Source organism: Halichoerus grypus, chromosome 7 (genome assembly GCF_964656455.1).
Source record: "Halichoerus grypus chromosome 7, mHalGry1.hap1.1, whole genome shotgun sequence".
Taxonomy (NCBI): domain Eukaryota; kingdom Metazoa; phylum Chordata; class Mammalia; order Carnivora; family Phocidae; genus Halichoerus; species Halichoerus grypus.
The window spans coordinates 151013887-151036793 of record NC_135718.1 but is presented as its reverse complement, the minus strand read 5'-3'; the positions used below and the strand labels follow the sequence as shown (position 1 = coordinate 151036793).

At 41.6% G+C, this 22907-nt stretch overlaps 2 protein-coding genes across 5 annotated transcripts in view; both read right to left on the bottom strand.

The window, feature by feature from the left end:
* The window catches only part of CD84 (CD84 molecule), a 39623-nt gene extending 29290 nt beyond the window's left edge, over nt 1-10333 (bottom strand). Inside the window, exon 1 of one of the 3 annotated variants that reach the window (XM_078078452.1) lies at nt 8711-10333. In XM_078078452.1, coding sequence (XP_077934578.1) covers nt 8711-8759 — 49 coding nt within the window. In that variant the 5' untranslated portion in view covers nt 8760-10333. Of the gene's footprint in view, nt 1-278; nt 414-8710 lie in introns of those variants that run through there. The other 2 variants (XM_036084732.2, XM_078078455.1) reach the window with 2 other exon arrangements.
* Nucleotides 10334-10467: 134 nt separating this feature from the next.
* Nucleotides 10468-22907, bottom strand: part of SLAMF1 (signaling lymphocytic activation molecule family member 1) — a 32529-nt gene continuing 20089 nt past the window's right edge. Inside the window, exons 5-7 of one of the 2 annotated variants that reach the window (XM_078078450.1) lie at nt 20670-20743; nt 12567-12659; nt 10468-10976 (exon numbers count right to left, since the gene is read on the bottom strand). In XM_078078450.1, coding sequence (XP_077934576.1) covers nt 10752-10976; nt 12567-12659; nt 20670-20743 — 392 coding nt within the window. In that variant the 3' untranslated portion in view covers nt 10468-10751. Of the gene's footprint in view, nt 11145-12566; nt 12660-20669; nt 20744-22907 lie in introns of both variants that reach the window. The other variant, XM_036084715.2, reaches the window with a different exon arrangement.

Here is a 22907-nt window from a genome sequence, read left to right as displayed (position 1 = left end):
TCTTTTGCTGTGCTTTCTCGGTGGGCCTACCAAGTGCTGACTCTCCTGAGCAGAAGGGTTTGCAGAGTGGGCACAAATAAAATTCAGAAACATAAACTCAAAAGCTGAAAAACAGTTAGGTTTGGATCTTAAGTCTCTCCCCAGACAGTTGGATACTTTCTGAAACCCAGGGTGTACTTGTTAAAATAGATGGAGAAGGCATTTCAATGTCTTCCTTACGGGCAATTTCTAAAACTTAATAGAAAACTAGGAGGGCATCAACAAGAGCCAGAACTCACAGGTTTGTAGGCACAGGAAGCAGATCCAGAGGGAGCGCTGAGCCATGTCCTTCTAGGCTGCAATCTCGTGTGAACAAGAAGGCGTTCCTCCAACAAAGAGCCAGTTGCAAGTAAGTTTCCCTGCTCAGTTTATAGCCACCGCTAAGAAAGGAAGTATGAGCGAGCGGATTGGAGAAACATTGGTCTATGTATTATGATGATAATTTTTTTCCTATTATATAATACAAAATGCCTCGCATTAATTAATTATTTATTCAGCAAATATTTATTGAATGCGTACTGCGTGCCCGGCGCTCTTCTGCAAACGGGCACTATCCACAGCAACAAAGCAACTGATCCCTCTCTGTTCATGGAGCTCATGTTCCTGTTGGGGAGATCAACAATTAAATAGGCAATTCCTATATAGTACGATAAGTGTTGCAAGAGAGGAAATACGGGGAACTGGGAGAGCAGCAGGGGACTCTAACCCAGGCAAGGAGAGTGTGAGAAAGGCTTTCCAAAGGAACTGACAGCCCGGCTGAGGCAGACTTGAAGAGCAAGTTAGCATTATTAGGTGAAATGTGGTAGGGGGATAGGGAATAGGAAGAATGTGCTGACACAATAGGAACGTGATAAATGGTAGCAACGCACATTATAGAATTACAGTTATATAATTATATTACATATAATTCTACTATATATAATTGTATTATATAATTATATTGATTATATAAATTATTATGTGTATTGTATACTATATAACATAATGAGTATAATTATATTATGATTGAACTACATGTAATACAGGACTGTTCTCTAGTAGAGGCCTCCACTCCCTGTTAGAAGAATAATAGGGGCCTTGTATATGTGTGGGGTGTCAGGGAGAGGTGATGGGAATAAATATTTGGGCCCAGGAGCCAAGCAGTTTACATTTGAACCCAGCTGTTTCAGGGAGCGTTGGGGGAAGCTGAGGACATGGCCTCTGAGACCTAAGGGCAGTAAGATTGTGTAAAGGTTTTCCCACTGAGAAGTGTCCTTGGCCAACTCCTGGGCTCCCAAATCATTCACGGAACTATCCTGTTCATCATTCTCCTTATATACTTGCTCAAAATTGAGTAGTTGAATACCTTTATCTACATAAAGGTAGTATGTGGTGAACCAGGCAGCTGTTTGGGACCAAAGAAACATTGAAAATAAAAATGAAGTTTCCCAAATTAATTTATTCATTTCATAAGGTTGAACCATATTACTTCCTGACATATGTAATTGCTACAGGTGCAAAATCACACATCTATCATCTATTCATCGCACAGAGAAGGAAGAAAGAAGAAAGAATATGAAGTTGCCAAGAGCTGCTGAAAACCCAACTTTGTGTTCTCTTTCTTCCTTTTTCCTTCTCTATAGGAATGTTCAATCCCCTCTGGCCATTTACAGCTGTTGCTTGGTCTCATGTCTATGTCTTTAGGAATTCTAGATTGGTATCTTACTCAAGGACGTATCTCCTGTTGAACCTGGGCCAGTGTCTTTTCTCTGTCTTTCAGCCTTAGATCACCAGATAACTAGTATATTTTTATCAAGAAGATACTAACTTTTGAGACTTCTTCTCTTGATATGATGCAGAAAGATACAAAAGTCCTCCCATTCCATAATAACAACAACAAAAACAAAATAAGAATCATACTCTTCTATGGGACATGCATTGAATGGTGTTTGCAAAAAACCCTTGATGGACTGAATTCCAGTGAAACATGTGCCCTTTGTAGTTGAGCAAAGAGCTAAATAGCTCAAGACTTGGGGCAGGAAGCTGGTCTGGGGTTCAGACCAGAAGACACAGACTTTGAGAAGAAGGACAAGTTTAGATGAAATTGGCAAGACAGGATGGAATTCAGAAGCCTCCAATGCAAAACCAAATAGTTTTGCCCAACAATTCCCATCCCCTCCAGAATTTTGCTGAGAAAGTGGCACTGAGGAGGGACTGGAAATCAGAGACACATTGTAAGATACCCCATATTTCATAATAGTTGGATTCTAGAGTTTTAATATAAAAGTAGACAAAAAAATACTGAAACTACAGCCCAACCCTGTCCCACCTCAAATATGAGCAAGCTCTAAAAGGCACTGATGGTGAAGGAGGTGAAGGGTTAGGTTAATTACAGATGACTTCAACCTAACACTGTTGACCTGTTCCAGCTCAATTTCATTCTAAGGGAAATACTAATGATCAGCTTCTCCCTCAAACAGCCATGCAGAGGGAAGGGGTTACATTCCCAAGAAAATAAATAAAGCAAAGCAGAATAAAATATATTATACTTGAATATATATTATCCTTTGTTTCAAATTCTATTTTGTCTCATATAAGTATAGCTACTTCAGCTTTCTTTTGGTTTCCATTTGTATGGAATATCTTTTTCCATCCCTTCCCCTTCAGTCTGTGTATGTCCTTGCATCTAAAGTTATGTACATCCAATTACATAATGATAAAGGGGTCAACCTGACAAGAGGATATAACATTTGTAAGTATTTATGCACCTAACATAGGAGCACGTAAATATATAAAGCAAATATGAATAGACCTAAAGGGAGAAACTGACAGCAAGACAATAATAGTAGGGGTCCCTAATACCCCATTTACATCAACACATAGATCATCCAGACAGAAAATGATAAGGAGACATCAGCCTTAAATGACCCACTAGACCAAATGGACTTAAAAGATATATACACAGAACATTCCATCCAAAAACAAGAGAACATACATTCTTCCTAGGTACACATGGAACATTTTCCAGAATAGGTCATAGGTTAGGCCACAAAGCAAGTCTTAATGAATTAAAGAGAATTGAATTCATATCAATATCTTTTCTGACCACAAAGGTATGAAACTAGAAATTATGCAAAGAAAACTGGAAAATTCTCAAATATGTGGAGATTAAACAACATGCTACTGAATAATTAATGGGTGAAAGAAGAAATCAAAAATTTTAAGATACATGCAATATATGTTAAGAAAAAAAAAAAAGAAGAAGATAGCAGGAGGGGAAGAATGAAGGGGGGGAAATCGGAGGGGGAGAGGAACCATGAGAGACTATGGACTCTGAAAAACAAACTGAGGGTTCTAGAGGGGAGGGGGGTGGGAGGATGGGTTAGCCTGGTGATGGGTATTGAGGAGGGCACATTCTGCATGGAGCACTGGGTGTTATGCACAAACAATGAATCATGGAACACTACATCTGAAACTAATGATGTAATGTATGGGGATTAACATAACAATAAAAAATTAAAAAAAAAATTTTAAGATACCTTGCAATAAATTAAAATGGAAATATGACATACCAAAATTTGTGGGATGCAGCAAAAGCAGTTCTAAGAGGGAAGTGCATAGAAGTAAATACCTACCTCCAAAAAAAAAAAGCAAATAAATAACTTTCCACCTCAAAGAACTAGAAAAGGAAGCACAAGTGATGCCCAAAGTTAGTGGAAGGAAGGAAGTAATAAAGGCTAGAGCAGAAATAAATGAAATAGGGATGAGAAAGAAAATAGGAAGAAGATCAATGAAAAGAAGAGCTGGTCTTCGAAAAGATAAACAGAACTGAAAAGACTCTCACCAATAAAAAAGAGAGAGGGGTCAAATAAATAAAATCAGAAATAAACCTACACATATATGGTCACATAATTTATAACAAAGGAGCCAAGAATCTACAATGGGGAAAGGACAGTCTCTTCACTAAATGGTGTTGGGAAAACTGAATATTCACATGCAAAAAGTGAAACAAACCACTATCTTACACCATAGACAGACTAACTCAAAATAGATTAAAGACCTGAATACCACAAGACCCTCAGAAGAAAACATAGGCAGTGAGCTTCTTGACATAAGTCTTGGTGATGATTTTCTTATTCTGGCACCAAAATCAAAAGCAACGAAAGCAAAAACAAATGGGACTACATTAAACTAAAAAGCTTCCGTGCAACAAAGGAAACCATCAGAAAAATGTAAAAGCAACTACTGAATGGAGAAAATATTTGCAGATTATCTATCTGATAAGGTGCTAATATCCAAAATATAAAAGAACTCATTCAACTCCATTACAAAAAAAAAAAAAAAAATCCAATTAAAAAATGGACAGAAGATCTGAATGGACATTTTTCTAAAGAAGACATACAGATGGCCAAGAGGTACATGAAAAGATGCTCAACGTCATTAGCCTTTAGGGAAATCAAATTAGAACCACAATGAGGTACTTCTACACATACTTTAAAATGGGTAAAATTAAAAAGACTCGCTGGGTTGGTTAATTTTATGTGTCAACTTGACCGAGCTATCGGATACCCAGATAGTTGGTAAAACATTACTTCTGAGTGTGTTGTGAGGGTGTTTCTAGAAGAGGTTAGCATTTGAATTGGTGCACTGAGTAAAGCAGAGGAAGGTTGAATTGGCTGTCTGTGCCTGACTGCCCGGGCTGAGACATCAATCTTTGCCCTTCGCCTGGGGCTCGCACCATCCATGCTCCTGGTTCTCAGACCTTCAGACTCTGACTGGAAGTCACACCACTAGCCCTCTGGGTTCTCCAGCTTGCAGACAGCACACTGTAGGACTTTACAGCCTCCACCATCATCATGAGCCAGTTCTTTATAAGAAACCTCATTCTAGCTACCCACATAGATATCCAATTGGTTCTGTTTCTCGGGAGAAACCTGACTCCCTGTACCAAATGCTGGTAAGGATGCGGAGGAACCGGAACTCTTACACATTGCTGGTATATATGTACCTAAAATGGTTGCTGTAGATTGAATGTCTGTGTCCCCCTAAAATTCATACGTTGAAACCTAACCCTCCATGTGATGGTATCAGGTGGTGGAGGCTTTGGAAAGTGATTTGATCATGAGAATGGAGCATTCCTGAGTGGGATTAATGCCATTATAAAAAAGGGTGCAGAGAGCATCCTCCTCCTTCCACCACGTGAAGACACGGCACAAAGACAGCCATCTACAAACCAGGAACTGGGACCTCCTGGCACCGAATCTGCTGGCATGATGACCTTGCACCTTCTAACCTCCAGAACCATGAGAGATAAATTTCTGTTGTTCATAAGCCAGCTGGTTTACAGTCTTTTGTCATAGCAGCCTGAATGGACTAAGACAATATTACAAGCACTTTAGAAACCAGTGGCAATTTCTTAACAAGTTTAACTTCACCTACCACATAATTCAGCTCTTCTACTTCTAGGCATTTACTAAAAAGAAATGACAAGATTAGTCCATACAAAGACTTGTACACGAATGTTTGTTGCAACTTTATCTGTAATAGCCAAAAACTGGAAACATCCCAAATGCCAATCAACAGGTGAATGGATAAACAAACTGTGTTATATTGATACAAGAGAATACTACTCAGCAGTAAAACATTAATGCACATGCCAACATGGGTGAATCACTAAGTGAAATATAATCATGCCAAGTGAAAGAAGCCAGATACAAAGTATACTCTAAGTTCCAGTTACAGAAAAATTTTAGAAAATGCAAACTTATCTATAGGGACCAAAAAAAAAAAAAAAAAAAGAAAGAAAGAAAGCACATCAATAGTTACCTGGTTGGGGGATGGGTGGGACAGGTGGGTAGGATCACAAAAGGTACAAAATAACTTTTGGAGTGCTCATTATTGTACGTACAGTAATTGTTTTGCAGTGTATACATATGTAAAAAAATATATATATATATACATATATTTTAAGCATATTTTGGAGTCTCCTACACATGTTTTCTTGAGTAGAGAGCACTTTGGGAACCTGAAACTCAATTTACACTGTGTTCAATTTTTGTTGCAAGTATGCAGATTGACTGAATATCCCCAAATGTCAGACTCTCAGTATTACTGTTAGACATTTTATATATTTGGTGTCACCTTTCCTTGGAAAATGGTGGATGGTGTATTCTCTAGTGATTGCTAGTCCTTGAACTTCTATCAAGTAGTCAATACACCTGATGTCATCAAGCCTCCAACATAATTCCTAAATTTCCTTTTTATGTGAGCTCTGTGCAATAAGCACATTGTAGTATGTGGTTTGAGTGAGAGCATGCATGATGATAAAACGTAGACGCAGTCTGCTTAAAGGATGTAGTGACCGTAAAACTTTCAGGCACCTAACAGCATAGCATTTACATTCATGAAACAAAAACTGCTTGAAATACAATTAGAATTTGTCAGAAGGATGGCCATGTTTCTTTTTATTCAAATTGACCTGGCCGCTTGACATTTTCATGATGGTGCCCCTGGGCCAACTCGCTGTAGTGTGTCCTCCTAATTTCTTCTTGGTGGAGCATTACATCCACAAACAGGTCAGCCAGAAGCCACATTTTCTACTGCCTCGTTCTTTCTCTCGCCAATATGTCATAATGCCTTAATAGACTGTCCTACATCTGGAAACCAATCGGTTCTATTAGTGATTACATATTACATTTTAAGAAACATATACAAATCTATATTTTTCTATCAGTAATAAGAATTAATTAGTATTGATATCCCTACCTCCTAACAAAATGACTTAGCATTTATTTCTCTCAGTAAGCTGGAATGATGTCCACATTGTGAACTCCATGGGTCAATTCCTTGTTCTCTCCTTTCTAGAATAACCACATAATTTGTCATCCGAACCAAAGGATGTTTGAGATTTAAAAGGGCACTTAGCTAATTAATACTATTTGATTTCTGAAATATTAATATATTGGATGACAAATTGATTTTTATTATAATGGTGAACTGGAAAAGTAGTTTCATAAAAATATTTTCAAAAAATTATGTCTACAAATAGACATAAACTTATGTCTAAAAATTAGACATAATTTTAACGAAAATTAAAATAACTACTAGATCACATACTTGATTGGCCAAGAAAATCAGCTAATATCAAGTGCTATTGAGGAACGGGGACAGGAGGAGCTCTAAGTACTGTCAGCAGGAGTATAAATTTTGCAGAACAATCGCATACATTTAGAGAGTAAAACATTTGCATAGATATTTGCATAAATTATGCTTTTTTTTTCTCCTCTTCCTATTCTCAGGTCGGAAGTGTGACTGCCATAAAAGTAAATCTGAAATCTTGGTTCATTTTGGTTTGTTTTGTTTTTAAATTCTGAGCTGCTGTGTCTTATCTTCGGCTGGAAATGTTCTACTTCTTTTCCATTGTTACTTCAAACTTTAGGTAAAATAAGCCTACTCTCCTCACTCCTGAAGTCTGAGTTTGGTGCACCTCCTCTGTGCTAATTGAGCATCCCTTTCTTCCTCTGCTAAGGAGACTCCCCATTCTGGTTTGCCCAGCCACCGCCCCACTGTCATTACTAACAGCATCTCCTTCTTTTCACGTGAGTCCCAGTAGATCACATGGTTGTCTACCTAGCATAAGGCTGCGATCATCGTCTGTGCTCTTTGCATCTCCCACTAGATGAAGAGCTCTGACACTTAGTAGGAACTTAATAACTTTGTTGAATAGGTGAAGCGCTGAGTAGGAGTCTTCTGTGACAGAGACATACTGCAGCAAACCTTGACTAGAGTCGGCCATCAGTCCACCCTGGGCTTCCTTGTCTCCAGGGGAGGGGTCAGCTCTCCCCGCCAGCCTGTCAGTGCTGTGAACTGATGGGAATCCAGCCACCGCTTCAGGGAGCCCGCCACTACTAAGTCCTCCTCCCTCAGACCCGGAAGGGTTTTGGCGGTGCTGGTGTGGAGGGGACGGTGCTGCGACATCTCCCTCCTGTGGCCGCTGCATGCAACGCATCACAAATCCCTTCCGGCTTTCAAGGCAGCCTTTAGGTGGTGGCTCCGAAGACGTCCACCCAGATTTCGTTTGGGTTTGAGATAGGGTTTGGGCATCAGTGTTTTTTTTAAAGTTGCCCAGGCAACTCTACTGTTGATATCACCTTGGGAATATTGGCAGGCGTGGGCCCATACAGCTGTCTTCTCTGGGGCACGGTGGCTCCCGACTCTGGTGACTGGGGGGCACAGAGCTAACGCTTGCCCGCATCCCAGGAAAGGGACAGCTTCACAGCTCATCAAACCCAATCAGCCACCCTCAGTGTTTCTTTCTTTTTTTTTTTAAGATTTTATTTATTTACTTGACAGAGAGAGAGAGACAGCGAGAGGGAACACAAGCAGGGGGAGTGGGAGAGGGAGAAGCAGGCTCCCCGCGGAGCAGGGAGCCCGATGCGGGGCTCGATCCCAGGACCCTGGGATCATGACCTGAGCCGAAGGCAGACGCTTAACGACTGAGCCACCCAGGCGCCCCAACCTCAGCGTTTCATAGCTGCAGAAACACAAGGCTGTGGAACGTGTCTTGCTGGATGGCTCTGTTATGAATCTTCCAGGTAGCACAAGACAAAAGGGCAAATTCCCTGATGGACTGTCCGAATTTTATTCATTTCCAGGAGGTAGAAACAAAAACCCAGGAAGAGACGTAACTTACGGTCATCAGTGGTTCTTCGGCCTGCCTGTGCATGGTTCACCAATCGCATCGGTTTGTAGGAGCAGAGTTAAGTGTCCTCAAGAGGCTTGGGACCACACCCAGTTGCATTTCCGAGCCCAGACCCTTAAAACCGAGAATGGTCTGTTCCTCTTGAGTTCTCTAGAATGCAGATATGCTCAGTCAAAAGAAAACATTAGAAAAGAAACACGGGGAAACTAGACTCTAAAGTAGCAGTTTGATTGAAGGGTTAGGTTAATTACAGATGAATTCAACCTAACACTGTTGAGGAAAAGGAAAGCTCCAGCCCCACAGCAGTGCCCCGGGGGAAGGGTGTGAGCTGAGGCGTGTGCGCTTTCCCACTTGACCCTGGAGCCTGATGGTGCAGAACCTGACATCTAAATGTCATTTGAAGGACAGCCTGAAAGTCCACAAGACACAGCCATCCTCCTCAGTGAGGTCTTGAGCCTCGGTCAGGGAATTTTGAGGAGAGAGCTTCTTCTTTCCCCCTTTCTTTCCTTCCTTCCATCGGGTAGAATTCGGCCACAGAAAAAACCCAAGTGTTGAGAACTGACCTGCTAGAACACTCTGAGTTGTAGTAAGGGACTGAGTGCTCATAACCCCAGGGTTTACAAATCCTTGATAGAAGCTTCCTCAGTTTCTGAGAACAGACAGCTAATGAGCCTACGTTTATACGAGGGCGGTGTAGTGGACTTTGGTTTTGTTTTTTTTTTCTTTTTTGCCTGCTCAGCATTGAATCTCACTTGCTTGTGTTTGCGGAATTCCCTAACTTGTAAGAGGCAGAACTCACCAACCACTGTGAAAGTGGAACATGTCAGATATTCAATTCCCAGCCTCCCCTGGAGGCGGAACATGGTTGCATGACCTAACACTGGCCCCTCAGTCCCAGACTCTGAATTAGAAACTAGAACGGAAGGGACGAAGGGACGCTGGAGAGATCACACTGGTGCAGACAGCAGGCCAGCAACGTTGAGTTTCCAAGTCCAGCGGAGGCAGGGAGGGGGAGGAAGAGTCGGGGTCTAGTTCCAGGAGGACAAGAGCAGTGCAGCGGGTGCCCAGCATCCTTGCACTGGAAAGTCGGTACCCTCGTTATACGGTTGGGAGATGCCTGGTGATTTCTGAACCAGTGTTCACCAAGGTCTTCCAAGAACCTATTTAACCAACTGAACTAAGAGCTTAAATTGAAGCACGCCTGCCTGAGAGCAGAGAATAGGAAGAAAATAGGACTTTGCTAGAAGAGGCTCTTTCTGTCTGCAGCCTGCAATTTAAGTTATTCAGCATGCAATTATTTGAAGCTGTTGGGTTACAATATGTTAATTTTCTACGTCAGGATACATTTAGTGTGAGAAGGGGAGTGCAGGTGCCTGGTAAAGGCCCAGATGTCGTGAGGCCATGGATGTAAATGGGTTCAGGACACAGCGAGAGCATCTTAGCTGAGGATCCACAGGCGTTGCTCAGTGGAGTAAACAGAGAAGTAGGGATTTAAAGACCTTTTTGAGAAGTGAAAGATCAGCCTGGGACAAGGTCTGATTATGCCGAGTTCCTCTATAATGGCGCCACCAAACGCTTGCCATGTTTCTTTAAACCTAATGCCATCTGCATGGACTACTTTTAAGTATTCTTATACTTAAACATTACATATGTAAGTATATATATGATATATAATATTGAACTTAAATATTGTATAATTTTTTGAGAATCTCAGGTGATTTTCCTTCCATTATTCAAAGCTCAGAGACTTCACAGTTATGTTGTCAGTTTATTGACCCTTCAGCTTCTGGGTTTTGCAAATAAAATACTGACTCTATTAGCTTCTTTCAGAGAATAATCTCAGAGTGTTCTACATATAAGAAGGAGTCCACCCTTCACTGCCCGTCCAGAGAGAGAAAGTGAGGCGCAGAGCCTCGATCAGGTCTGTGTGGAGCAGGGTCAGCTCCCAGGACCAAGCACAGGCAGCCAAGACGTAAGACGTTGCAGACGTCAGCTGTCTGAGAGAGGTACTGGATGTCGCAGCTTCCTGCCTTCAGCTCTTCTTGTCCAGTCCCAGCACGGAGCAAGACAACTGGAGGTCTGGGCTCACTGGACCCACATGACTCATTCCGTCTGCTATACCACAAAGCTGGAAAGCTGTACCTATAGTTCTCTCTTCCAGGCCTGGGCTCTGAGGAGCAGGCTGAGTGCTCGGAAAGCCTCGGTCCCTTGTCCACCCCACAGGTGGCTGTGGAAGAAGCATCACCGAGGAGTTGATCTGAGAAGAGTACAGATATGCAGAGTGTCACGGGAGCTTGGGACATGGAGCCAAGTTCAGTGTTTACTGTGGCCCCTCTATATTCCCTCAGAAAGTCCCTTCACTGAGTCTGTGGTGTCAGCTCTCTGGAAGTGTCACACTGGCATAGACTGTGATGGAATTTGGTTCCTGGGGACAAAACAGAAGTCTGTGAGTAGAGGCACCAGCTTCACAGGCTACAGATGGAAAGCGCGCTGCTTAGTAAAAGGAAAGAGTCTCAGATATCAGGTGGCGCAGTGACTTGCTGGGAGCGGCACCTCAGGGCTCCAGCTCCCTTCCAGGTGTGTGCACCCCATCACCATTGGGGAGACCCAGGAGATGTCTCTCTTCGCTCTCTGCCCTGACCTTGCCTTATAAGGAAAACCATTTGCTTTGCTGTTGGGCATGGGGCAGAGTTGGGGAAACCAAGAGAATTCTAATTGACGGAGCTTTAGAAAGGGATAGTGAGACCCAAAGAGAGAAGGAAGAATTGGAGCAGAGATGAGGGAGGAAAGACAGGACTGCAGGCAAAGACGTCTGCTAGGTAGAGTAGATTCAAGAGTCAGAGAAAGACAGGAATGGAGGAATTCAGGAAGTTTTGCTGTAAAATGTGAAATACAACAAGACTGTTTTTGATGAAGAAAACGTCACTAAAAATCTACATTATTTCTTAAAGCTTTTTAAAATCAGATTCATGTATTTACTTCCCCATTGAATAGGACAGTGTTCTGAGAATAGACCTCCAGATGCAGACAGGGCATCGTCCCAGGCATCTCCGGGTGTGAGTCCAGTAAGAGCTTTGAGGCAGAGGAGTCAATGTAGGCATTTCTGTGGCCTTTTGATCCTCAATTATCTCATAAAATGCTTTATTTAATAGAACCCCACTGAAGCCAAGATTTCAGCCCAGAATTTATTTCTGTCCATTTAGGAAAAGAAATAATTCCTATCAAGTAAACTTGATCCATGCTGATCTTGCAGTGGGGGTAGATAGCAAGGCTTAGTCTGGGCTGCACACCATATTCTCTTGTGGGCTCGTGCCAGGCACAGCTCCAGTCCTAGACATTCTGATGAAACTGGGCTGGATGGAGCCCCCGCATGAGCCTTTTTACAAAGTTGTCCTGCGATTCTATTATGCAGCTGGACTCAGGAGCTCTTGGACTCAAGATGCAAATCCCAAATGTAAACATGCTCTGGGACCACTTGGGGAGGCTGTTTTTTTAATGGATAAATGTCTGGTTGCTCACCATGGACATTCTGATTGAACAGAATCCTAAGAGAAAGCTCCAGGAATCTTTATTTTTAGCAAATATGCCAGCGGATTCTGATGTGGTTTTTGGACAGCTCTCAGAGAAACACTAGTGAACAGAGAAAGAGCTGTATTCCCATGTGAGCGGCCAGGAGGGGTCTCCCGGAAGTCCCGCAGCCAAGACCGTGGAGGATCCTTGAGACCCACTTTCTAGGGCTTGCCTTCTCCACTTCAGGACTGTTTTATTTCGGCTCTACCCAGGTCCCACCATCCCCTCCACCACCTCTTCCCTCCCTGCAGAGAAGAAGCTCAGAGAGATGCCTCACCTGGACAGGCTCTGGGACAGGTTCTGTGGCAGCAACGTAAATGGTGGTGCAGGGGTCCTGAGCTGGCAGGGGATCAGGTTTCTTCTGAACAGACTACAAGAGAAGCAAAGAAAGAGGAAATCAGCTGAGCAGAGTTGTTTCCATCTGATTCTCCCCACGGAGAAGCACAAGATCCAGAAGATTTGAGCTAGAGAGCCCCTCAGAGTCAACTGGTCCAGCCTCCTTCCCAGGTGGAAATGCTCCTGCAAATTCCCCAGAATTCAATTCTCAGGGCTTTGCTTGGACTCCCCCAGCGGCATCGTGGAGCTCACAGCCTCGAGAGGCAGCCCACTGCACCATCAGACCTTCCCAGATGTTGTAAGTCTTCCTGATGGTGAACCAGGACTGGTGGGGCTGTCACCAGCGCAGTTGAAGGGAACGGGATCTTCATAACATTTGTCTCACTCCTGTCACCGAGTTCATCCCATCCCACACTGCTGTTCCTGCTATTCCTGACTCTGACAGGGTTTCCTGTGACTTCTCTTTCCTGCCCAAGTACTGAACTTAATAATATAATAAGCATAATAATAAGCATACATACAATGTTTTCCACAAGTGCCCATTTGTCTCACATCAACTCTGCATGTTAAATCCCGTTGTTACATTTCACAGATGGAGAAGCTAAGGCTCGGAAAGACTTAATATTTTCCTATGTGCATTTAATCATTGTCCACATTATTAGTCTTTATATGATATATCAAAGCTAAGGGTCTCACGAGGCCTCTCAGCTTAAAGTGCATGCTCTTCCCAGCATGCTACTCTTCTTTGCTTACCCCAACTTATAATGACCTAAATACCCCAGATATTTAAAGTCTAATTCATACATGATGGCACTTAACTGTGCGATATTTAAAGCACTCTGATATATTTACATGTTGTTTTTTTCAAACAGACTAATTATTCCTGTATTTCTTCACATTCCCCACAAAAATAGTACTGGGCACATTTTTAAAAAATCAGTTGATGTTACTTTAAATGACTTAAAATCCATAATACCAGGACGAAGTCAATGTAGGGGTAAATTGAGACCACATCCCCATTAAATAGAGGTAACAAGACTTATGCCAGGGAAGTCATCCTTTCAACACACTTCAGGGACACCAGTGTAGGATATTGCTACTCCCCACTTCTCCTGGATGTAGAGCAAGACTAGAAACTAAACATGGGTTTTAACGTGAGAAAGCTCAGAATCTCGTCCTCTGATGGAAAAGGTAAAGAATTGAAAACGTTTACTGGAGGAAAGAAGATTCAAGGTGGGACATGATCTTTCTCTTTATATATTTGATGGATTGTCATGTAGAAAAAGAATTAGATTTGTCCTGTAGAGTCCTTCGAGTTTAAACTAAGATTGGAATTTGGAGGTTCAATATAGTGAAGATCTTTCTAATACTGAGAGATGCTCAAATGTGGAATGGATTGCCTTGGGAGGCAGGGAATTCGCCATTACTGGAAGTGCCTGAGGCAGACCAGGGCTTCTCATACTTGAATGTGCATATGCATTACGTGGGTGTCTTGTTAGAAAGCTGGTTCTATTTCAGAAGACTTGGGGTAAGCCCTGAGGTTCTGCATTTCTAAAGATGTCCCAGGTGATGCTGATGCTGCCTATTCACACACTGTATTTTAGTAAAAAGGAGCTAGCCAACACTTTGGAAGTAATAATGAAAAGATAACTCAAGCAGTAATTGGGTGATTCAAATAGATGACTTTCAAGATCCCATACAACTCATAGATACTAGATTTCAGAGAAAAAATGAATTTAAGGAAGAATTATTTGCAATAAGGAGATAGATGAAGAGAATGTGAAACAATTTAAGAGACCTTTATCCACCCCTGCCTGTCTTCCTGTCTGTGAGGACTTTGGTATGACCTGACTTAGAGGCATGGGGGAGAAGTTAGTAACTTACGCTTTTCATGTTTAGTGAAGAAGTTTTGGAAAGGAGGAAGAAAGTATAAAGGAAACCACCTATACTTACTACTTCAACACAACATGGTTAGCACATTGTTATTTTTCCCTTCAGGATTTTAACCTGGATTTAGGAAATTCTCTTAAACATAGTTGTAATAACTTAGTACATTTTTGTATCCCTGTGTCTTCAGTTAGGGCATGAGTCTAGGGAGCGTGATTTACAGAAACTCCAGGGGTGTTATTCTCACGTATTTTTCATGAGCACTGTTTCCCAGAGTTGTACAACATAGCAGTCCTGAGAAGACCTACGAGAGTTCCCTAGCAGACAGCAAATGTGTGTTACATAATTTTCCCTGTTACCCTAGTCTTTATAATGGTATCATATCACCATTATGAATAAGAACAAAGGAAATATTAACATTTAATCATTGTCTACGTTATTAGTCTTTATATGATATCATATAGCATTGCAACTATGAACAAAGAAAATTGTAAAAACATAGGTAAGTGGGGCGCCTGGGTGGCTCAGTTGGTTAAGCAACTGCCTTCAGCTCAGGTCATGATCCTGGAGTCCTGGGATCGAGTCCCACATCGGGCTCCCTGCTCGGCAGGGAGTCTGCTTCTCCCTCTGACCCTCTCATGCTCTCTCTGTCTCATTCTCTCTCTCAAATAAATAAATAAAATCTTTAAAAAAAAAAAAAAACATAGGTAAGTGTAAATGCATACTGATGTATAAAACAGTAACAATTAGGTCTCCTATGTTTAAAACATACATGAAATTAAAATAATGGCCAAAAAAAGGCACATAAATCAGAAGGTGAAGTTAAAGGGAAGATGAAGTTTTGTCCAGGAAGAGAATAAATGTTAGACTTTGGTGAGTCAAGGTGCATTTTATAATTTCGAGGTTATCAACTAAAAAACAGGAAAAAAGTTGCTTAATTATTAAAAGGGAGGAGAATGGTATAATAAATTATAATTTAAACCCTCCTACACTGTTGGTGGGAATGCAAGCTGGTGCAGCCACTCTGGAAAACAGTATGGAGGTTCCTCAAAAATTTGAAAATAGAGCTACCATACGATCCAGCAATTGCACTACTGGGTATTTACCACAAAGATACAAATGTAGGGATCCGAAGGGGTATGTGCACCCCAATGTTTATAGTAGCAATGTCCACAATAACCAAGCTATGGAAAGAGCCAAGATGTCCATTGACAGATGAATGGATAAATAAGATGTGGTTTAGGGGCGCCTGGGTGGCTCAGTCGTTAAGCGTCTGCCTTCGGCTCAGGTCATGATCCCAGAGTCCTGGGATCGAGCCCCACATCGGGCTCCCTGCTCCGCAGGAAGCCTGCTTCTCCCTCTCCCACTCCCCCTGCTTGTGTTCTCTCTCTCTGTGTCTCTCTCTGTCAAATAAATAAATAAAATCTTTAAAAAAAAAAAAAATAAGATGTGGTTTATATCTACAATGGAATATTATGCAGCCATCAAAAGGAATGAAATCTTGCCATTTGGAAAGATGTAGATGGAACTGGAGAGTGTTATGCTGAGTGAAATAAGTCAATCAGAGAAAGACATGTATCATATGACCTCACTGATATGAGGAATTCTTAATCTCAGGAAAAAAACTGAGGGTTGCTGGAGTGGTGGGGGGTGGGAGGGTTGGGGTGGTTGGGTGATAGACACTGGGGAGGGTATGTGCTATGGTGAGCTCTGTGAATTATGTAAGACTGATGAATCACAGATCTGTACCTCTGAAACAAATAATACATTATATGTTAAAAAGAAGAAGAAGAAGAAGATAGCAGGAAGGAAAGAATGAAGGGGGGGAAATTGGAGGGGGAGACAAACCATAAGAGACTATGGGCTCTGAGAAACAAACTGAGGGTTCTAGAGGGGAGGGGGGTGGGAGGATGGGTTAGCCGGGTGATGGGTATTAAAGAGGGCACGTTCTGCATGGAGCACTGGGTGTTATACGCAAACAATGAATCATGGAACGCTATATCAAAAACTAATGATGTAATGTATGGTGATTAACATAACATAATATAAATTAAATAAATAAATAAGTAAATAAATAAAAATATAACAGCTTCAAAAAAAATTATAATTTAAAAGATTCCTCCCTCAGAGGAACCCCTGACTCAGATAGCTTTACCCATTAATCCTACCAAATATTTAAGGGAAAAATAACATCAATCCTGCCCAGAGGAAATACAACCTATAGTGGGTTGAACTGTGACCCCCAAAAGATGGGTCCATCCAGAATCTCTAAATGTGACCTTATTTGGAAGAGCATCTTTGCAGATGTACTTAAGGTAAGGATTTCAAACTCAGGTCAAGCTGGATTAAATCCAGTGATGAGTGTCCTTTTACTCTTAAAAGGAAAGGAGAAGACCCAGAGACAGAGAGAGAAGAAATGTATGCGGAGGTGGAGGCAGAAATTGGAGTTCTGCAGCTACAAGCCAACTAATGTCAAAGAGGCCCAGAGCCACCGGAAGCTGGAAGAGGTAAAGCAACATTTTCAGAAGGAGCATGGCCCTGCCCACACCTCCGTCTTGAACTTCTGGCCTCCACAGCTGTTAGAGGATGACTTTGTAGCTTTAAGTCTCCATGTCTGCAAACACTTGTTACAGTAGCACTAGGAAATGAACATGCACTCTTACTCATTTTGTGAGGTTAGCATAATCTTGTTATCAAAACCTCACCGGGGCATTACAAGAGAGGAGAATTGTAGGCCAATTCCACTTGGAAGCCTAAACAGCACAGCAACAGCATCCTCTGAACAAAATATTAATAAAATAAAACCCAGCGATATTTAAAAAGGACCAGACTACATCGCCTCTATTCCAGGAACGCAAATGCAGTGTAGTCTTTGCAGATCAGTGTGGTTCAGCAGATAAATAAAAAAGATAATATAAAAAATCCATATCAATAGATGCAGAGAGAGTGTTGATAAAATTCAACGCCGATTCCTTAGCAAACCAGGAACAGAAGAGAATGTTCTCAATCAGATGAAAAGGCAGCTATAAAAACCTTCAGCAAAAACCATATTTAATGGCCAGATGTTGAAAGTTTCCCTTTTGAGTTTGGAAGCATCCAAGGACGCCTCTTTTAACACTTCCATTCAACACTGGATAAGAAATCTCAGCCAGTAAAACAGGAGGAGAAGTTATGTGATTTGAAAATGAAGAAATATAGTGTAGTTTTTTTTACAGATGATCCAATTTTGTGCAGAGAATATCCAAGTCACCTATAGAAAAATGACTAGAATTTATAAGTGAGTTTAGCAATGTTGCAAATATAAGTTTAAAATACAAAAATTAATTGTATTTCTATGTATCTATAATATATAGAAACTAAAAATTTTTTAAAAGATAATGTTGATGATAGTATTCCAAAATCTCAAACGCTCAAATGCCAAGTAATAAATTATGACAGACAAGTCTCTTATGCAAAACACTATAAAACATTGTTTAGAGAAATTAAAGAAGACCTACATGAAGGAAAGGATGTATTATTTTGTGAATGGAAAGACTCAATCCTATAAGTGCGTATGGTCTCCTCAAAGTGATCAGTGCAGTTCTGATTAAAATTCCAGCAGGATTTTTAGGTGGAACTTGACAAACTGAATCTAAAATATATATGAAAATACAAATGACAGAAAATGGCCAAGAACTCTTGAAGAAGAACAAAGACAAATAAGAAGACATTTTACCAGATACCAGACTTGTAATGAATCTGTAATCTACAATGAATTTGTAAAGATTGTATGGTACCGGCACAAACGTGAACGAACAGGAAGGGGAGCAGGACAGAGAACCAAAACAATGGTCCTCACATATACGGACTCTTGGTTTGTGATTAAGATGGCACTAACAGGGACAAGGGCCATCTTTTCAATATGTGGTCGATAGGACATCCATTCGGAGAAAAATGAAACCTGACCCATCTCACACCCTACTCCAAAAGCCATTTTCAGGTACATAACAGATATAAATGTGGAAGATAAACCACACAGCTTTTAGAAAATGATAGAATATCTTAATTACCCAGGAGTAGAGAAAGATTTCTCAAACAGGACACAAAAATCGTTATCTACAAAGGAAGAGATTACTGAATTGCTCTATACTGCAGTTAAGAACCTTTCTTTATCAGGTGTCACTGAGAAATTGCAAAGGCGAAACACAGAATGGGTGAAGGTATTTGCTAAAATGTAACTGCCAAAAAAAACCCTTTTTAATTAAAAAATAAAATAAAATGTAACTGCCAAAAAGCTAAAAATATTTAAAGAACTTATGCTAATCATTTAAAAAAAAGCCTGAAATTCTAAGGAAAACAGACAAGAGATTTAACAGGCACTTTAAGAGAGAGGATATTAATATGACCAATAAATATAAGAAGCATTGTCCAATTTCCTTAATAATTAGGGGAATGCAAAATAAAACTATAAAAAGACACGTCCAACAGAATGACTAAAATTTAAAAGGCTGATAACACCTAGTTTTGATTAGAATGTGTAGCTGGCCTAAAAGTAAACTGGTGCATGCACTTTGAAAAGCTGTTTGGCCTTATCTAGCCAAGTTGAGGATGTGCATACTGCATGATTCAGCAATTCTACTTCTAGGTACATACCCAACAAAAATAGGTGCACATATCTACCAAGAGATACACATGTGAATGTTCATAGTTGGAATTTTTATAATAGTCTCAAACTGGAAATAACCCAAGTGTCCATCGATAGTCAACTAGATAAATGAACTCTTGTATATTCACGCAGTGATGTTCTATAAAGCAATGAAAATAAATGCATTATATCCAAGCACAAAGACATACGAATCTCATGAAAGTAATACTGAGGGGAAAAAACCAGACCCAAGAGGAAAAATACTGTAGAATCCCATTTTTATAAAGTTAAAGAAAGAGAGAGAGAGCACGCTAAAATATATTTTTAGAAGTCAGGACAGTGATATCTTTGGTGAGGAGAGAGAGAATAGAGATGAAGGGGTGGGTACAGGAGGTCTTGTGGGGGTTGCTGGCAATGTTCTGTTCCTTGATCAGGCTGGTAGCTATATGGTATTAGAGGACTCAATACTGAAAGATGTAATTTCTCCTCAAATAGATCTGTAGATTCAATGCAATCCTAATAGGATTTTTTCCCCTTTCCTGATACTTGAGAAGCTGATTCTGAAATATATACAAAAGTACGAAGGGACAAGACTAGTTGAAAACTGTTGGAGAAAAACAAGGTGGGAAGATTTGCTTTACTAGATAACACGGTAGGGTAATTCATTGAGCTGACATTTATACTTTGCGTACTTCTGGCATATATGTCGTAGTTTAGAGTAAAAAGAACAGCATCAGACAGAGTAGATAGGGAAGGCACCATGCTAAAGCTGAAACTGGTTACCAAATGTGTAAATGCAAGGACGGAGTTTGCTCTTGGGACTCTCCTATATTTAAATGGAGCCTGGTTCTCAGCGGTAGTGATGGCCTATGTATTAAACCCTCCAAGCCACTAGGGGGCGGCAGAAATAAGAGCTTTGTCCTAGAGTCCTCTGAATGGCCACATTCTGGTCCGTACATCACCTAGAATTGCCTTCATGTCTGAAGAACTAGAGTATATACCCATCTAACCATATTCCTTTAGCCTCCCTCTTACGCCTAACATACCTGCTCCTCAACTTCATCGTGGCTCTCCCTCAGTCCAACCGCCTTCCATCAGATCTTTCATCTCCAGCCTACATATCACCTTCCATCTACCCAGCCCAAATCCTCAAGATCCTCCTTCCCTGTCTCCATGGTGCTTTGCACACTCCTACACTTGGATCAGACCAGCACATCATCAACAGCCTTACTGCACCTTCCTTCTGTCCTCAAGCCTGCGCCCTTGTCCCTAGAGAGGGAAGAGTTTGGTAACAGGGAACCACAGACACTCGGAACCCCAGGGCTGGAGGAGTCGTGTGTCATGTGTTTCTTGCTTCCTCATTTTTCCCTTATGAAGACATGGATGACCAGAAGAGTACCCAGTGTTTTCCATTATTTCAAATAACAAGTAGTCCCTTCTGACACTGAAGTTTAATGCCTTTTGCAAGATGGACTGGCCAGGAATCCCACGGGGAAACAGGCCCACTCCAGACAAAGAAAATAGAGAACTTACACCTGATTTCTGGACTTGGGCATAAATAGTAAGGCTTTTTGCTTCCATTGTTGGCTGGTAATGATTTGCTTTACCTGGGGAAAAGAAACCACAGTGGTTATCTCTGTCTGGCATGCCCACAAACTCTGCTCAGACCTGTCTGGTCTTTACCCCCCACCACCTCCCCACCTGCCCCAGGAGTCCCAAAGGCACAAACACCAAGTCCCAACACATGTGTCACATGACCTTAGGTTAGTTACTCCATCTCTCTAATTCTATTTCTCTATCTGTGCAATGGGACTGAAGTATCTGCACCCACAGTGTTGTTGTGATGATCACAGGAGATATTATTTGTAAAGTGTTTAGAACAGTGCCTGGCACATAGTAAATTCCCAGTATGTGTTACATGCAATTGGAATGCCATTCAATTATTTTAATCTCTATTGTTTGATGTGCATATCTAGTCTCCTAATAAGATTCTAAGTTCTCCGAGGACAGGGCTCATTACTCTTTTGTACTCTCCCGTTTGTCGTACATTGCTTCACTCAGCTTTCTCACCCCTCTGTTTCTGGGGCACTTGATGGCCTCTTACCATAACTGTAAAATGAAGATGTAGACTGTGTAATGTCCTTTCCTACTGTGTCCTGAAGCACAAAATTGTCCTTTGTTAGCAGGACTTCATGTACTTAAATTGGCTCTAAGGACTATTCCCAGATGCTCCTTGTGCCGCCCCCTGCTGGCCATAGGACTTAAACATTGATGTGTTAATTCAACTCCATTAAAAGATTTGTCTATATGTGTACGTATCCAGCCAGCCAGCCAGCCAGCCAACCAGCCATCATGCACCTGTCCATGATCCATCGTCTAACCATGGACGCCACTGTATTTGGTACTTTCTGCGTTTGGACTCATGGATACCCACAACAATACCATGTGGGTACATAATACCATCCCCATTTTGCAGAAGAGAGTTCATTTATTTAGTCACATAGCTTGTCAGTGGCAAAGTCCGCATTTGAATGTAAGTTTGTCTGATGCCAAACCCTATGTTTTTAACCACTGTATTCTGGATATGAAATTGCCAGAGAAACCATTTGAACACCTTCAGAGCCAGGCCATTTTGGAGGTGACAGCATTAGAAAGTGCTAACAGAATCAAAACGAAGTCTTGCAAAGGGTACAGCAATTAATGTAGGTTTTCCCGTAGGTTTGAGGCAAGGATTTCATGTTCCTGGCTTACAAGGAATACAGGGTGGCTGGAGAAAAGGATGGATATGTATGCTGAGGAGGGTGACAGGGACTTGTGGGCAGATGGGGGGGCATTATTCCCTTCAGAGCACAAACATGCGATGAGCAGAATGTGGTTGAGGAAAGAATGTGAGTTAGGATCCTGGCACCCACTCTGGCTAGGTTAGCATGGCTGCGTTAATCTCCGTTTTCTCAATCCTGGTATCTCAATGTTTCCTTCTTATCCAACCAAATGTGGGTGCCCTGCCCCATCGCCTTAGGCTCTCAACACGGTTTCTGTCTGAATCACCCTACCCTCACCCCTCCCCATCTAACTCTTAGTTGGAGGAAATGAGATAAAAGTAGGTGGATGTGCTGTGATCTAGACTTTCTTATACAAGCAAACCCAGCAAGAGTGCTGTGGTAAGGGCTTTTTTGAGAAGGTTACACGTGAGAACGCTGATCTACTTGAGAATAAGATCAGCCATCGACTTGGTGGTGTGAGGATCAAGTCCTGTCCTCACCGTGGGAAAGCCAGCCCAGGGACCTATCCTGATCTGGGGGCAGGACCTTCTGACTTTGGTGTGGGTGGGTGATGAAAGTGTGGCCGAGCACATTTCCCTGTGACGTGGAACCAGGGGACCCTTTGGAGGGGAGGCCAGGAGACACTTCCCCTAGGCGCTTAAACTGCAAGGGAATAACTGGGCCTTAATAGCTACCCTGGGTGATCTTCCATATTGCTTAGTCAGGTCTTAAGCAACCTCACAAATTGTACAGTTTCCCAAGATGAGTCAGAATTTGTGTAAAAATCTTAGCAAAAAGTGTTCCCTCTGCTGTGGGTCTTCCCAGTGGCACATGGGCCTTCCCAGTGGCACGTGGCCTGGTTGTTGGGAGACATGCAGTTCTGGTTCTCTCATTAGCTGGCTGGGTGAACTTGCATGAGTCACACGGCTTCTCTGTGCCTCTGTTACCCCACTGCTAAGTCACGTAGAGACAACTAACTTACAATTCTCGGAGGGAAATTGCAAGAATA